At 46.3% G+C, this 17,138-nt stretch overlaps 1 protein-coding gene across 2 annotated transcripts in view; it reads right to left on the bottom strand.

Moving 5' to 3' along the window:
* Positions 1–17,138, bottom strand: part of LOC110200049 (hexokinase-1) — a 139,870-nt gene that overhangs the window by 16,369 nt on the left and 106,363 nt on the right. For both annotated transcript variants that reach the window (XM_020975146.2, XM_020975147.2), the window contains 5 exons: positions 13,560–13,655; positions 12,904–13,003; positions 12,640–12,823; positions 4,887–5,042; positions 2,053–2,286 (listed from right to left, as the gene is read on the bottom strand). In XM_020975146.2, coding sequence (XP_020830805.1) covers positions 2,053–2,286; positions 4,887–5,042; positions 12,640–12,823; positions 12,904–13,003; positions 13,560–13,655 — 770 coding nt within the window. The remainder of the gene's footprint in view (positions 1–2,052; positions 2,287–4,886; positions 5,043–12,639; positions 12,824–12,903; positions 13,004–13,559; positions 13,656–17,138) is intronic.

Genomic DNA, 17,138 nt, shown 5'->3' with positions numbered 1-17,138 from the left:
CAGGACCAAAACAGAAGTTACTTAATTAACTCAGCATCTCACCTGAATACCATAGGCAAGCCACTTAACTCTGAACTTCAATTTCCTCTCAGCTATAAAATGAGTGAACTAAGACCTAGAACACGTGTCTGCTTCACGTGGTTGCCTGAGGATTAAATGAGATGGTGTATGGTGGCATGAAATGCCAGCTGGCCCTGGAGTCAGGAGGACCTGAGTTCAAATGCAGCCTCAGCAGCTCACTAGCTGTGTGACCCTGGGCAAGTCAATTCACCCTGTTTACCTCAGTTTCCTCATCTGCCAAATGAGCTGGAGAAGGAAATGGCAAACCACTCCAGTCTCTCTGCCAAGAAAACCCCAAATGGGGTCATGGAGAGTTGGATACAACTGAAGAAACTCAACAAAAAGTATGTAAATAACTTTGTATAAAAACATCAGCTATCACAATTGTTTGTTAAGGACAAAAGGAGGTGGTAAGGAGGATTGGGGGGTGGGTGGGGAAGAAGCCGTGAAGGAAATGAACATGGATTGGCGAACAACTTTAGGACTGGAAATGACCGGTGAGACCCTTTGTGGATCAAAATGTGGATCATATATGTAAAGTACTTTATAAACATCCCAATGCATCATCATCATTATCATCATCATGGAAGAACAAAAGGGAAGGCAGACAGGAACCCCTGAGGGTCATGAGGAGGTGGGGCCCAGGAGGACCTTAGGATGGTGACTCAAAAAAAACTTTTCACATGCAACTGGGAAACAAGAAATACAGGAAATGGGGTATAGAAATCTATCCTACCCTATAGAAAAATAGAACGGGAAGGGGATAAGAGAAGGGAGGAGAGATAGAAGGGAAGGCAGATTAGGGGAAGGGGTATTCAGAATGCATGCCATCTTGGGGTGGGGGAGGGGCAAAATGGGGAGAAAATTTGGAACTCAAAATCTTGTGGAGGTAAATGTTGAAAACTAAAAAATAAATTTTTTAAAAGGGGGAAAAAAAGATGGTGACTCAGTGCCTGAATCCAAGCTCCCTTAAGAAAATGGATTCTTCCTCAAGGACCTGGAATGTCTCCCCAAATCACACTCTGCATCCTTCTCAAAAGGAATTTCAGAGTTGAAAGGGACCTTGCAGCCCTCCAGTCTAGCCTATCCCCGAAAAAAAAATTCCTCCAGTCTGTTTTCCCCTTTTGTTTTCAATAATAATAATTATTAATCATAATAATAGTAAGCGCTAACATTCACATTAAAAATTACATGTGATTAATTCATTTAGTCTTGGATTAAACACCTTCAGGTGAAGGGGAGTTCACTGCCTCCCAAGGGGTCCCACTCTATGTTTGAATAGCTAGGCAGGCTTTCCTTAAACTTGCTTAAATCTGTCCCTTTGCCAATTTCACCCACTGCTCTTACTTCTGCCCTCTTGGGCTAAGGAGGGAAGCATGATCTGGTGAAAAGAACACCAGGTTTGAATCCTGGCTTTAACCTCTGGTCTAATCACTTCACCTGGTTGGCCCTCAGTTTCCCACTCTGTAAAAAAAGAGGATGGGGGAGTGGATAGAGTACTGGTCCTGGGGTCAGGAGGGCCTGAGTTCAAATCCAGCCTCAGACACTTTCTAGCTGTGCGACCCTGGGGGGGTCGCGTAACCCAGACTGCCTCCCCCAAAAAGGGAAGGGGAGAGGTGGAACTAAAACTTTTCTAGCTCCTTCTAGCCCTAACAATCCCATTATCTATCATCCTATAATTCTAAAGCCTAATCCCTACTCAACAGGACAGTCCTAACCTTTTCATCTCAACATACCCAGTCCTCCCACCAATGCCCACATGGTGAAACCTCTCTACGAGTCCGTTTTCTAACCTGAGTCCACTCGGCTATCTCATATCTGTTGGGGCTGGTGCTGACCAAACTGTCGTCAGATCTCCCCTCTGCCTCAGGTTCTGCCTGCCTGCCTAATCAATCAATCAGTTAATCTATTAACTGATTAGTTAATATTAATTAATCGGTTAATTAATATTACTGATTTATCAGGCATTAGTTACAGAGATGAAAGACTCACTGTGGATGAAACTTGTAAAGCGTCCCATCGACACCAACGGTGGTCCGCAGCCGAGTCGTGCCCTTGTTTTCTTTCAGGCGAGCCAAGATTCCGGCCAGCAAGGCAGCCACCAGGTTGGCCGATCGGTGTGAGACAATGGCACACACATGCTGGACAGAGATGCAATCTTCAGGGGACGGCTCCAAGCCCAGGTTGGTCAGGATTTCTTGGGCTCTTTGGAGGCCTTCCTTAGTTCTATAAGGTCAGAGAGCCACATTAGGGTCTGTGAAGGGCAGGGTCACACAAGAGATCACAAGTTAACCAGAGCCAGACACAGGTGACTGACCGTGGAACTGGGGAAATGCATGGTGTGGCGGATCAAGCACCAGGCCTGGAGTCAGGAAGACTCATCTTCCTGAGATCAAATCCGGCCTCAGATGCTTACTAGCTGTGTGACCCTGGGCAAGTCACTTCACCCTGTTTGCCTCAGTTTCCTCATCTGTAAAATGAGCTGGAGAATGAAAGGGCACCTCAGTATCTCTGCCAAGAAAACCCCGAGGGAGGTCATGAAGAGCCAGACACAGTGGAAACGACTCAACAACAAAATCGAGAATCTGATAGGGCCACGAGGAAGACCTGCCACGTTGGATGATGGAAAGTACTACATTAACTAGGGCATATTGCTGGAGCAAAGAACTAGCATGACCAGCCACGAGTGATTACTAACAGATAAATTGTTTCAGCAGCAGTTCTTCTCCTGGGGTTCAAGGACCGCAGAGGGCTCTGTGGATAGATTTCAAAACTTGGATGGGGGAAAATCATTACAACTTAATATAATCAATTTTCCAATATAATCAATATAATTGATTTATTTCAATATAATCAATTGCCTTTATAATTTTATATAGTTTTTCTCATGCATTTAAACACGTCATTCGGAGAAGGTTCATAGATTCATCAGACTGCCAAAGGAATACAGAGTGCAAAAAAAGTTCAGATTTTAGGATTTTTATGATTATAGATTGAGAACAAGAAGAACCATCAGAGATCACATAATCTAAACCCTTTCCTTTACAGAGAAGGAAGCAGAAGCAGAAGCAAAGAGGAGGCACCAAGACAGATAAATCCCAGTGGCAACTTAGAGCTATTTCATATTGACTTCTCTGCATCCATTCTTTTCTCTCCCCATAAAATGTAAGCTTGCTGAGGGTAGGGACTGTCTCACTTTGTATTTCCAACTCCTAGTATACTGCCTGGCCTATAGCAGGTGCTTAATAAATGCTTGTTAAATGGAAAAACCACAAAGATGCCCAACCTCGGTCTTCAAATCTTGGCCCACTCCATTATTATCATCTCAAAGCGACTTCAGAGGCCATCTAGACTGGCACGTAGCCAAGCCCATTGTGCAGAGAGCATGAAAAGGGAAGCCTCTCATCCTATCCAAAGTGAAAGTTTCAGTGACTGACGAAAGCAGGTGTTCCAAATGCAGACATCCCACCCCCAAATTCCAGCGATATTCCAATGTCCACTTGGTGTCCCCTGTTCGTTGGCGATGAACAGAGATGCTGCCTAAAGCTCTAGTTCCCAAAATTTCAGTTGGATGAACCTCAGAGGCCACCTGGCCCAGCCTCTGCCCTCAACCTCACCCCTGAAAAGTGCTTATCCAGCCTCGCTTGAAGGCCTCCAGTGAGGGGAAACTCACCACCACCCAAGGCAGCCTGCTCCACTATGGGGCAGCTCTCACTGCTAGTAACTTTTTCCTGATCTCAAACCCAAACTTACAAAGTCCCCCATCATTCTAGTGCTGCCTGCCCTTTAGGGCCAAGAAGAACAAGTCTCCCCTCTCTTTCTGTTGACAACCTTTCAAAAACTTGACTGACTCTGGCCTAGCAGTACCCAAGGGCGCTCACCACCCTTGGTGCTGTCCTATAGAATCAGGGTTCTTCCCTTTCTTTTTGCTATTATAGACCCAGTTTTGTGGGGGGGGGGTTTGGCAGTCTGGTAAACGCCTATGGAACTCTTCTTAGAATGTTTTTAATTGCATCAAATAAAATACACAGGCTTACAAAGGAAACCAATTATACTGAAATATAGTTATTAACATGTTAAAACAACAATCCAGTTCATAGCTCCCCCACAATCTATCTACAGATCCCTTGGGAGGAAGGGTAGTCTGTGGCCCCCAGCCTCCAGCCGCCCTCCAGTTCATCCATATCTAATTTTCAGGGCTCTTAAGACTCTTGAAACCTTCACTCAGTTTTGCCCTCAAGGGGAGAGACAGTGACTGGCAAACACAGCACAGAAGAGTGAATCCTGAGTTTCTTATGTAATACTCAGGAGCAGCTGCTGGATTGCCAGAATTACAGTCCCCTCTGTGTTGAGCTTTGAACAAGTCACTTACAAGGAAATTCTGGGGGGAAATGCTCAAGAAGCTGCGTCCTGAGGACTTTCAATCCTTGCTCCATCACCCGAACCATCTGCTTCTGGCTGATGGCGGCACTGTCTCTGCCCCTCCCCAACCCATCCTCTCAGGGCTCAGTCAAGGGAGGCTTTGAAGCTAACTGAGGTAGGCAGTGGTACTGTGTTTTGGACTCTGCGGCCAGTTCAAGGCACCTTCTGAATGGACCAGTGGAAGACACACTAGGCAGGAGAGAGGACCCATCTGCTCTATTCTGGGAAGAACCTCGATCCTCCCTTTCCCAAGGGCCACAGACTGACGGGAGACAAGACCATCTCTTGGAGAAAATGTTAAAAGGTGGTTAACAGGAGAAGTTTCCTGTCCTTCCTGTCCTTAACACAATGTTGGAGTGCTCCGGGATGGCAGAGTCAGATACGGAAAGGAAGGAGCCACCTACTTCTCAATGGCTGACACATTCTTGGTTTCAAATTTCCCTCTGGTGAGCAGCTCAGGCGTGATCCGCCCTTCAAACAGGAGGCCGCCCTTTGCCATCTTCACAATAATCAGTCTGACGAGCTCCCCCATGTACATGCCACTGACCATCTTCTCAAACCTGTGAGGAGGAAAACACAACAGACTCAGGCCATACCCCCCAAAAAAAATGGCAGCAGGGAACCTTACACCACTCCTTTCCAGTCTCTACTGTTGAACGGTCTCTAATTGTAGGTGTTCTCCAAGGCTTTATCCTGGACCTTCTTCTCTTCTCCCTATATACTATTTCACTTAATGACCGCATCAGTTCCCATGGACTCAATTATCATCTCTGTACTGATGATCTGATCTACTTATCTGGCCCTAATCTTCAAAATAGCATCTCCAGATACTCATTGAACATTTCAAATGGGATATCTCAGACATCTTAAACTCAACATGTCTAAAACTGAACTCATTACACTTTCCCCAAAACCCTCCCTCACCCTCCCAGTCATCAAACTTGCAACCTAGGAGTGATCCTGGTATTCCTCACTACCTCTCCTCCCCCATATCCAAGCTATTGCCAAAGCCTGCTGATTTCACCTCTTTAACATATCTTCAATTTGCTCCCTTCTCTCCTCTGATACTGCCACTACTCTAATGCGGACCCTCATAGCTTGTTGGGGGATCTGCCTGCCTCACTCCAATTCATCCCTTATTCAGCCATTAATGTGACTTTTTTTTTTTTGTCGAGGTAATGGGGTTAAGTGACTTGCCCAGAGTCACACAGCTAATGAGTATTATGTGTCTGAGGCCAGATTTGAACTCAGGTCCTCCCAACTCCAGGGCTGGTGCTCTATCCACTGCGCCACCTAGTTGCCCCTTTGACTTTGTTAAAATGCCGACCTGACCACGTCACGCCTCCTACTCAATAAACTCCAGTACCTCCCTATTGCCTCCAGGATCAAATACAAACGCTCTTTTTGGTATTCACAACCCAGCCCCCTCCACCTCTCCAGTCTTCTCATACCTTACCTCCAGATGTATACTTTTCATTCCAGTGACGCTGACCTCCTGGCTGTCCCAGGAACAAGACATTCCATCTCTTGGCTCTGGCTCAGTTGTCTCCTAGGCTTGGAACACTCTCCTTCCTCATTTACACCTCCTGCCCTCCCTGGCTTCCTTCAAGTCCCAACTAAAATCCCACCTTCCATGAAAGCCTTTCCTCATCCTTTTTAATCTCACTGCCTTTTCACTGAGACTACCCCCACTCTATCATGTGTCTGTCCTGCTTGTACATAGTTGTTTGCATGTTGTCTCTCCCATTAGACTAGAACCTCCTTGAGGGCAGGGACAAGTTTTTCCCTTTCTTTGTATCCTCAGTTGCTTAGCATAGTGCCTGGAATCTAGTACATGCTAGTCAAGTGTTTGTGGACTGACTGACCATGTCATTCCCGAACTCAGCAAAAGCCACTGACTCCCTCTTACCTCTAGGAGCAACTAGAAACTCCTGTTTCTGCCCTTCACAGCCTGTCCCTGGCTTTTCCTGGTAGATATTATTCCCCTCCACATACTCTATGAGCTAGTTACTCAGTCCTTTACTGTTCCTCACACAGCATTCCACTCCCTGTGCCTTGGAACTAGAACACACTTCCCCTAATCTCTGCCTCAGAGAATTTCTAGTTTCCTTGAAAATCAGCTCAAGTGCCACCTTCTATATGAAGCCTTGAACAAAATTTAAGAACCTTCATCTATCCGTGACTCAAGAAGACCGATGATGAAATATGCTACCTATCTCTGGACATCAAGAGGCAATGGGCTACAGGTGCAAAATGAGACATACACATTTGGCCAACATGAAAATCAGTTTTCCTTGATTATGCATATTTGTCATAAGACTTTGGTTTTTCTTTCTCTTTTTCCTTTTCATTGTAGGGAAGAGGTGAGAAAATGCTTATTAATCAAAAAATAGAATAAATTTTTTAAAAATTTAATTTTAAAAAATACATGAAGCCTTTATTTTACTCCCAGCTCCTTTTCCCTCTTCCAAAAAAATCACTTTTTATCTATTACATTTATGTTTTATAAATATGTTGTCATATATGACAATATTAAATATACAGTATTATAAATATGTTGTCACCCCAAAGGAATGTAAGCTCCTTACAGTGAGAAATTATTTCTTTTTTTTTTTTTCCTCTATATCCCCAGTACCTAGCCTAATGCTTGGCACAGAGCAGATGACTGATAACTGCTTATTGATTGACATTTCATCACTTGTCCTCTAGAACCAAGATTAGTCATTCTGAGGCACAGCTCTTGAAGCAGGGAATCCTCAAAGGATTCTCCAACTAGAAAATTGTAGGGACCAGGCCAGTTTCTATGCTGAATTGTGCACGGACGGCTCACGGCTATGCTGTCCGAGGAGGCCAATCCTCTAGGGATCTTGAACAATCAGGGGCAGCCAAGTCTCATCCTCACTAGGACTGCAGAACATGTGTCTTATGGGTCTTGCTCCATGAAAGTGGAGCCAAGCACATGTAAGTTTCCCAAGGTAGCCCATTCCCCTTCTGGATAGTTCTAGAAAGTGTTCCCTAATGTCCAGCCTAAATCTGCTCCTTCGTAACTTCCCCCATTACTCCTGTACTCCTACCCGGAGGGGTCACGCAGAACAAAGTTGAACTCAAAGTGCTTTAGCCCCGACCTACATGCAGGAGAAGACACAGAAAAACGCCTGTAATCCAGACTATGACATTTGGTTTACAGCCATCCCATAGAGCTAGTGTGTTAGTGCGTCCACCTTGGACAAAAGCCCCTTGTGAAACAAGCCAGGCCCAACAATGAACAGGAAGAGAACAATGGACTCCCAGTCTTTGAGAAAATGCGCAAGACTTGTAACAACCCCAAGCTCTCTCCTTGAAACAAAGGCACCTCTTTTGAACAGTATTCTTCTGATGATGCTACCTGGCTGCGGGTCATATATCCTTCCAGTCTCCAAAGAATGCAAGTTGTGAGTCACCCAAAGAATATGCGGAGGAGCGTGGCAGGTGGGAAGAGGCTGAAATTCGTCATGGATGAAGAAATGCCCAAGAGATATGGAAAAAGGGAAAAATGGGCCTGCCATGGGAAATAGGGAGGGATAATGGATGTTCCTTACGGTATCCATCCACACAATATCAGCAGATCTAGGAGCACAGTGAATACACCCCCTACCATAGGTTTTAAAAAAACAGAAAATGTGATGTATAAAATGGACAAGGATTTAAAAAAAAAAAAGCAACAACGATTCATTTATTTAAACGGTTTGGTTAAAAACTGCTGTGGAGTGCTAAGACAGACCCCAGGCACTCAGAGCGGTGGAACAAACCTAGAGCAGGCTCCATGATCAGAACTGGAACCAGGTGGGAGCAGCTCAGACCTGCCTGGCAGCTGCCCTCTCCCCTTCTGTCAACACCTGGCACTGTGGGAACACAGCTTTCATTGTTCCCTCTCACCACAGGAATGGGCTTGCCTGCGTGAGCCCTGAGGATGAAGCCATGGCTCCGGCCGAGACCCCAAGCCGACCTGTGCCACGGCCCTACCAAGGCCCAGGCTCAGCACATTCACCTTGGACCCAGAGCCGGGAAGAGCTGGGTGGATGTCCCACCTCTGACACTTAGGGACTGTGTGACTATGGGCAGTTTAACCTCAGTTTAATCATCTGCAACATGGGGAAAATCATGCCTACAATACTTAGTTCACTAGACTCATTAGTCCAGAGGGCGGTGCATTAAAACCGTGTCAAATGAGAGGGGTTAGACAAATGCCTTCCAGCTAAAAATCTATAATCCTGTCTTCTAAAATGTCCACAAACTCTAAAGCATGATGCAAATGGAAAATGGGCGTGTCGGCCCCAAGGCTTCTGACTCCCTCTGCCTGGCAGAAGATGCCCTGGTGAAGCTGGGCATCATCTCACCTGCCAACAGTCGTGTCCCAGAAAATGCAGGGCAGTGAGAAGCGTTAGTGTGGGTACTGACGGGAGACCCCAGGCCAGACACCTCCTTATAGAAGGAGAAAGAAGTGCTTCTGCATCCTTGGGCGTCGTTCAGTGAGGGTCTGCTCGGATGACGACGGGGGATCTTGCTTTTCTTCTATCTACCACTAATGTTACCTAGTTTAACAACATTCAACATATATTGGTGATCCCCGATTGGCACAGGGAGTTTCATACACTGGTGATGGTCTAGTCCTTACCCCTATTAGAAAGATTTAAACTAGCTATTGTTGAAATACAACTTAACTATTAAATATTTACTTTGCATAATATTTAATGAATGTTAATCATGAAAAGATGGCTGACATTTCTCCAGTAATTTAAGACCTGCAATGCTGATTACATGTACTGCCTTAGCTAGGCCTCAGAACAACCATTCCCCCCACCTCCCCCCGTTTTCTGGAGGTGTTGACTGAGGGGGAGAGAGGTTAAGGGCCCTTCCTGAGGTCACAAGGCAGTTCCTAGGGAAGAAAAGAAGGGTGAAGGAAGCCCCAGTCCTCGTGGATCTAACCAGTGAGAGCAGAAGTGGAATGCTGAATGATAATATGGTAACCCCAAGAAGAGCTAACTTTAGGAGGGCTGGACACTTGGTGGCTGAGAAGAACTCTCACCTCTGGCTACTGACTAGGGGGTGGGAGCACAAGCAGATTACTGACTCTCTGGGCCTCAGTTTCCTCATCTGTAAAATGGGGCAATGAATAAGCACCCACTTCAGAGAGTTGTGAGGATCACACATGGGGTCATTACTGTAGAAACGTCAGTTATGACTCCAGCACTTTGAAGCTGACATTTTCATCATGACAGCCAGCATTTCTATGGCGTCTCAAGGATTACAAAATACTTTCACAAATAGTATCTCATTTCATCCTCACCACAAGCCTAGGAGGTAGGTCCTGTTATTATCCCCATTTTACAGATGAGGAAGCTGAGGCAGACAGAGGTTAAGTGACTCACCCAAGGTCACTCAGCTAGTAGGTGTCTGCGGCTGGATTTGAACTCAGGTCTTCTCAACTATATGGCCCCATGGAGCTGCCCAACCTATCCTGTGTGATGCTTACAACAGGCCTCTAAGCAGGCAGCATAAGTGCTACTTATCCCAAGAAAATCAAGTGATTTGTGTGAGGTCACAGAGCTAGGAACTCAAGCCCAGGTCTCCTGAACTCCAAATATGGGGCTCTTTCCTCAATGCCACGCTGCCCTGTGGTGTTCTGGAAGTGTCCTAAGGCAGAGGAGTCCCACCCGGTGCCCGTCCACATGCAGCACGCGCAGAACTCAGATACAGATGTAATGGGAAATAGTCAACAAAATGATCGAAAATGCCACAAAACGTAGACCCTATTACCCTACGTCAACAGGTGCCCTGCGGGGACCCTGGGGTATAGACCAGCGGCCCTTCTTTGGGTCTGAACAGGGATCCAGGAGAAAAAAGGCCCTGGGGACCCCCAAGCGCCTTGGTGGCCAGTGCCTGGCACATACTAAGTGCTCAATAAATGTTTATGAGAATGGGACAAACACGTCTTACCAGGTCGAGCACAAGAAAGGGTTTCAGGATAACAGATGCAGCGGTTGGAAGAAAGGGCTGCTGGCCTGATCAGGCCACAAGGGTGGAGTATTCTTAGAGTGTCATATTTTAGGAAGGGGACTGACAGGTGGGAGCACCAGAGGACGGGACTACTCTGTCAATGAGCATTTATTAAGCACCTACTATGTGCTGGGCACTGTGGCAAGCTAACTCTGTAGATACAAAGAAAGGCAAAAGCATGGTCCCTGCTCTCGGGGAGCTGGAAACGCTGCCAGATGAGGGGATCACTTGGTGGTGCTGGGCGTGTTTAGAACCTTAGCCTGCAGAACCAAAGACTTCCAAGTCTTTGGAATCCTCCAGGAGGTGATAGCTGTCTTCAGGTATTTGAAGGAACATCACGTGAAAGGGGAATTAGGCTGAATCCCCCGGGCCCCAGAAGGTGGAACTAAGGGCTCTGACCAGGAAGTTGCACAGGGGAAGATTTCAGTTTAAAATGAGGAAACACTTCCTACAAATCATGGCTACTCCAAGGTAGGACGCACAGTCTTGAAAGGTAGTGAGTTCCCCATTACTGGAGGTCTTCAAGGGAAGGCCAGAGGCCCAACTCTATACTCCATCTGCTATACAGACAAGGACTGCTAAGCCAAAGGCATCCCCCACCTCCAGTCAGCTCTTGGCCACTGGTAACCCATGAACCAGGCCAAGTGCAGAGCCCTCACCACTGTGCAAACTGGGTGTGGCGAGTTCATCTGTCAGCGTCCTCAGACACAGGCCCCACTGTGCAGAGCCAGCCCAGACCATGAGTCATCGCTCACAGGGCCAGAAGCCGCCTCAAGTCACCAGGACAACTGAAGGTAAACGAAGCTGTGAATCAAGAGTCCCTCGCCCATCAACGTCCACACTAACCTTGGCCGCTATGAGCTCACAGATCCAAACACGACCTTCCCAACAAGACACAAAAGGCTGGGACCACAGGATTAAGAGCTGGCCTCTGAGTCAGAAAGGAGTGGGTTCTGGGCCCGCCTCTGACACACACTGGCTGCGTGACCCTGGGCCAGTCACTTAACAGACTCCAGGAAGTTAAGTCCAGATGTGCTGCTGATGTGTGTGGAGGGAGTTCCCTACATCAAAGAAATCACAGATCCAGACCCCAAAAGAAGTCACCAGGCTCGGTCCCATTTCCCTGTTCACTCTCCGTCACCCCCAAATTCTGCTAGAATGGGCAGTCGTTGTGAGACTGCTTACCAGAGGCTGCCTTATCTTAGTACTCTGTGCCCATGCTGTGAAATAGAAAGCAGACAGAAGCGGGGCAGGACCCTCACTCTGAGTCCCCCCAGCCCTGAAGGCGCTACACAAGAATGTTTTTGCTAAATGTGTGAATGACTCCCCACCCCCACTTACAAGGCCTCACAGATCTCTGCCCTTTCCACACCTGGACGACAGTCTTCATGCCGATGCAAACACGTAAGATGACATGGTATAATGGAGAGATTACTGGACCCGGAGTGAGGAAGACCATGGTTCAAATCCTGCCCGACACTTATTTGCTACAGGACCCACCTCTGATAATTACCACCTCTGGGTGACCTTGAGCAGGCCCCCTTTCTCCTCTGTGGACCTCAGTTTCCTCAGCTGTAAAATGAAGAGGTTGGTCTAAATGGCCCACAGGGTCCCTTCCAACATTAATTCTCTGAGCCTGGGCTCAGATGAGCTGTGAGCCTCCATTTCTTCACCTGGGGAATGGGATGATATGATAGCACCTCTCCCACAGGGTTGTCCTGAGGATCAGACAAGGTCAGAGGCCTCGGAGCCTCTGTTATTCTGACAACATGTTCACCCCACATGGAAAGGCAGTGGAAACACGGCCTCAAATTTGCAGGACTTGAATCCCGCTTCTCATACTTAACACCTGTACATCCTTGGGCAAGTCACAGATCAAGGTTCACAGACACCCAGATTTAGTGCTCAGAGAGATGTTAGCTGCCATATTACAGATGGGGAAACTGAGGCCCAGAGACGGGATCTGTCGCTGCACGACCCCCGGCGAGTAAACGCCGAGGCTCCCGGCTCCCCCTGGCTCTTCCTGAAGCCACCGCCTGCCTCGTCCTCTCCTCTCCCCGAGCCCTGGCGTCGTGACGTCAAGGCCCCCTAAAAGCAGTTATGAACAGAAGGGGTACTCACAGCTGCTTCCCAGGGTTGAGGGATCCCCGGTCGATCTCCTTGTCAAACTCTGTGCGGAAGTCGTTGAGGCTGCCGTCGTCCCCGAAGGCCCCCCACTCCGTGTTGATGCACATGCGCCCCTCATCCCCTTCCACCACGTCGATGTGCCGCATCTCTTCCATGTAGCAGGCGTTGGTGCCAGTACCTTGAAGAGACAACAGCGGGAGGTCGGACCCGAGGCCGGCGGCCGCCCCGACTCAGGGACAGGCCGGGTGACAACCTTACCGATGATCAGGCCCACTTCGCACTGCTGGTCGTCAAAGGCGCAGGTCATCATCGTCCCGACGGTGTCATTCACGACAGCCACGATGTTGGCTTCGTAATCCTGGGGACAGAAACAAGGGGTCACCTGCAGGCGCTGCTGTGGGACAGACCCAACAAAGATGCGTGGCTATCGCACAGATGGAGAGACACAATGAAAGAAGCCACGGAAAGGCAGGCACCCAGGAGAAGAATCTGTCCCTGTCTACTGCCATTGCTGCTTTTGTTCTCACCGGGATACTAATCAAATTAGGGGAAAACACACTGACTCAGTGATCTAGGCCTGGACTTAATCTGCATAAACCCGAAGAAGGTGAACTGCAATGCGCCACAGCCTGAAAGGTCTGGGTTCCTTAGGACTGGGGCACCTTCTTTCTCTCAGTGTACAGGGATCTGTGATCACCGACTGAGAGGCCACACACTGGGCATCCCAGGGTCAGACTCACTGGTATTTCTGTTCTGCCTGACCGTCTGGACTCCGGACCCTGAGACCGCCTCTGCCCTCCAACCTTGCCCAAGTGCCCTGACCGATACACCAGGAAAGCATCTCCACTCATCTTAGAAACCCCTCCCACGGGGGCAATGAATCCTCTGGCGCCCACATATCAAAGAGAGATTACCCCTCGTTTCTTGATAGCTTTGCTGAGCAGCTGGACCACATCGGATCCCTCCACACCGCTGGCTTTAAAGCGCTTGGTCCAGGTGATCAGGACAGCCTGTGAAGGACAGCAGACGGTTACAGGAGGGGTCGAACCTCCTTCAGAACCTCGAAGGTTCAGATGCCACTGATAAAAGTCTCATGTCTGAGACTTATATGGAATTCAATTAATCCGCAAGCACCTATTAAACACCTACTACATACCAGGCACTGTGCTAGACGCTGGGACACAGAAACAAAATAACCAAATAATCCCTACTTGGTCAGAACTTGCATTCTAATAGGGGACACAAGTAATAATATAAAATATATAAGATATAAAACATGTAAGACATAAATACAAAATATAAAATTACTGATGAAAACAGAAAACTAAAAACCAGTTCTTGACGGTCAAAAGATAACGCTTCTCAGAAGCAATGTGAATCGTCAGTAACCGCAAAAAACCACTCTAAATCATCAATAAGAGAAATGCAGATGCAAACAACAGAACGGTCGCACTCCGTACGCCAAACTGGCAGAGACAATGAAAGACAGAAATGGTCAATGTCGGAGGGGCTGCAGGGAGACGGACATGCTGAAGGTTGGTGGCATTCTGGAAAACCATTTGTAATTATTCCAGAAAAGTCGTGGCCTTTGACCAAGCGATCTTACTACTGAGGGGATAGCCCAAGGAGGTCAAAGCCAGAAAGAAACGTCACGCATCAAACAATGGTGTGTGTGCATATATGCACGCACAAAATATGTGTAGCAGCACTTTTTGTGGTAGCAAACCCCTGCAAACCAAGTGGGTGCCTATCAGTCAGAGGGTGGATGAACCAAGTATGGCATACACTGCTGCACCAAAAGGAATGACAAATATGAGGAATCCACAGAAACGTGGGAAGATGTGCAGCAACAGAAGGAAAGCCAAGAGAACAAGAGTAAAGGTTCATACGCAATATACACAATATATGTATGTATACACAACATACACAACATGTGTATATATACAACATGCACAATATATGCATGTACAATATGCATGATATATGTATGTATACACAACATATACAACATTATGTATATATACAACATGCACAATATATGCATGTACAATATGCATGATATATGTATGTATACACAACATATACAACATTATGTATATATACAACATGCACAATATATGCATGTATAATAGACACGATATATGGATACATATACAACATACACAACATACAACATATGTATATATACAACATACACAACACACAACATACGTATATACAACATATACAATATGTATGTATATGCAACATACACAATACGTGTATATATACAATATGTATAATATATGTATATATAACACATACAATATACAACATATACAATATATGCATATATACACACACAACATACATAATATATATGTATATAAACATACACAATATATATGTATATAAACATACGTAATCTGTACAACACACAATATATGTACAATATACACAATATATGTACAATATATACAGTGACTACAGAGATGTAAATGAAGACAACACTACAAAGCTGCTGAGTTCAGATTCACACCAATGACCAATTAGTCCCGGAGAACAGATAATAAAACACATTTCCCTCTTCTCTGTAAAGAGGTGAGGGTCCACCAGTGTGTAATGCTGCATGCCCTATCAGACACATGTCTGATGTCAATTATGTCTGTCTGCGTTCTTTACCCGTTTTTCTTTGTAATGAGCAAGGGCTCTCTCTGGGTAGGAGTTGTGGGAGGTTTACACAGGAAAATTATTGTGGTGTAGGAAAAATAAGGCATCAGTAAAACTGGACCTTAAAGACACCATGCAAGGGCAGAAGAGATCTCTGTCCCAGAGAAGACAGACGTGATGCGCCCAGGGCCGTACGGTACATCAGAGCTTTTGTTCCTATTGCTGACTCCTTCCCGATGTGTGGCTGCCTTGTCTGTTCATTTTAAGGAGGTAGAAGGGATGATCCCCAATGCATGAGAGTTTACCTTGAGAGGGGGCTGTCTATGTAAAGATGGGCAGGAAAATTAGAACATCTCCATACCTCTCTCATCCCCTGACACCTGACTCGGTGCCTGGACCACAGTAGGTGCTTAACAGAATTAAGTTAACAATCTGCAGTTCTGGCCCCTGGCATCCTGCAAGAAAATGCAATCATGTCCCAACAGCGTTTGCTCTGAGCAAATGATTAGGAATACAGTGCTATGATAAGTGCGTCTTGGCTCTCCACCTCACATCAGAAAACTATGGCTGAGTCCTGTCCTCCAAAGCACCTCCAGAGACCGCGCTTCCTCTTCTAGAGCTACGCGTACCCCTGGCTCCTCCTCCCTTTCCTCCCCCGAAAGTCCAAAGAGTATGGTGTAACGGAGAGAGTACTATATTGGGAGGTAAAAAAAATCTGTGTCAGTAACCCAGGCAGCTCTTAGAGTCTATAAATTACTGCTCTTCATCGGTGAAGGGCATTTCCACACAGGAAGTCCCTATAGTAATTAAATCACAGGTCCAGAATCCACCGTCACCTCCCTCAAAGAAAAGGCATTTCTTAACATGGCTTCCTCTATTCTAGATTTCAACTCCCTATTGACCATTTTTGTCCTCTATTTCCCAATCTGAAGATTATTCTGCTTGGTACATAAATCCCTCTGCTTGTCATTCAAAGGACTTCACAACCTGGGCTAGACTTTTTACTCATGAGTCACTTTCACATACTCTACAATTCCACCACGGTGGCCTTCTCATTTTTTCTTATAGATGATACCCCATCTCCTACCTCGATGTCTTTGCTCTGGCTGTGCCCCACTCTTGGTATCCCTCGTTTTCTTTCAAGCTGAGCTTAAGTACTATCTTCTACATGAAGCCCTTTCCTGATCACCCCAACTGTTAGTGCTTTTCTCTGCCCCCCAGATTATCTTGTGTCTATTTTAAAAGATCTTTTGTATATGGGTCTGGGAGGCAGCTTGGCGTGGTGGATATAGAGATGGGCTTGGAGCTAGGAGTAATAAACTAAAAAATGTTTTAAAATAATAACTAATATTACATAGCACCTACTGTGTGCCAGGCACTGTGCTAAACACTTTATAAATCTGATTTCATTTGATTCTCACAGCAACCATAGGAGGTAGGTGCTATTATCTTCCCATTATACAGATGAGGAAACTGTGGCAAACAGAAGTTAAGTAAATTGCCCTAGGTCAGCAAGCTAGCAATTATCTCAGGCCCACAGCTCTACCCACTACACCATCTAGCTGCCCAAGAAGACCTGGGTTCAAATCCTGCCTGTGACACATGCTGGCTGTGTGATTCTGCATAATAGTCTTCGTAACTCTCTTAAGACAATGAGTTGATTAGCTCTTCTCAGCAATGCAATTATCTAAGACAATTCCAAAAGACTCATGATGGAAAATACTTCCCACATACAGAGAAAGAACTATGGAGTCTGAATGCAGATCGCAGAACACTATTTTTTTTCTTTCTCGTGGTTTTTCCCTGTTGTTCTGATTCTTCTTTCACATGACTAATGTGGAAAT

The sequence above is a fragment of the Phascolarctos cinereus genome, unplaced genomic scaffold, assembly GCF_003287225.1.
Source record: "Phascolarctos cinereus isolate Bilbo 61053 unplaced genomic scaffold, phaCin_HiC Scaffold_3;HRSCAF=262, whole genome shotgun sequence".
In the NCBI taxonomy this organism is placed as follows: Eukaryota; Metazoa; Chordata; class Mammalia; order Diprotodontia; family Phascolarctidae; genus Phascolarctos; species Phascolarctos cinereus.
This window is presented reverse-complemented; position numbering and strand designations above follow the sequence as displayed.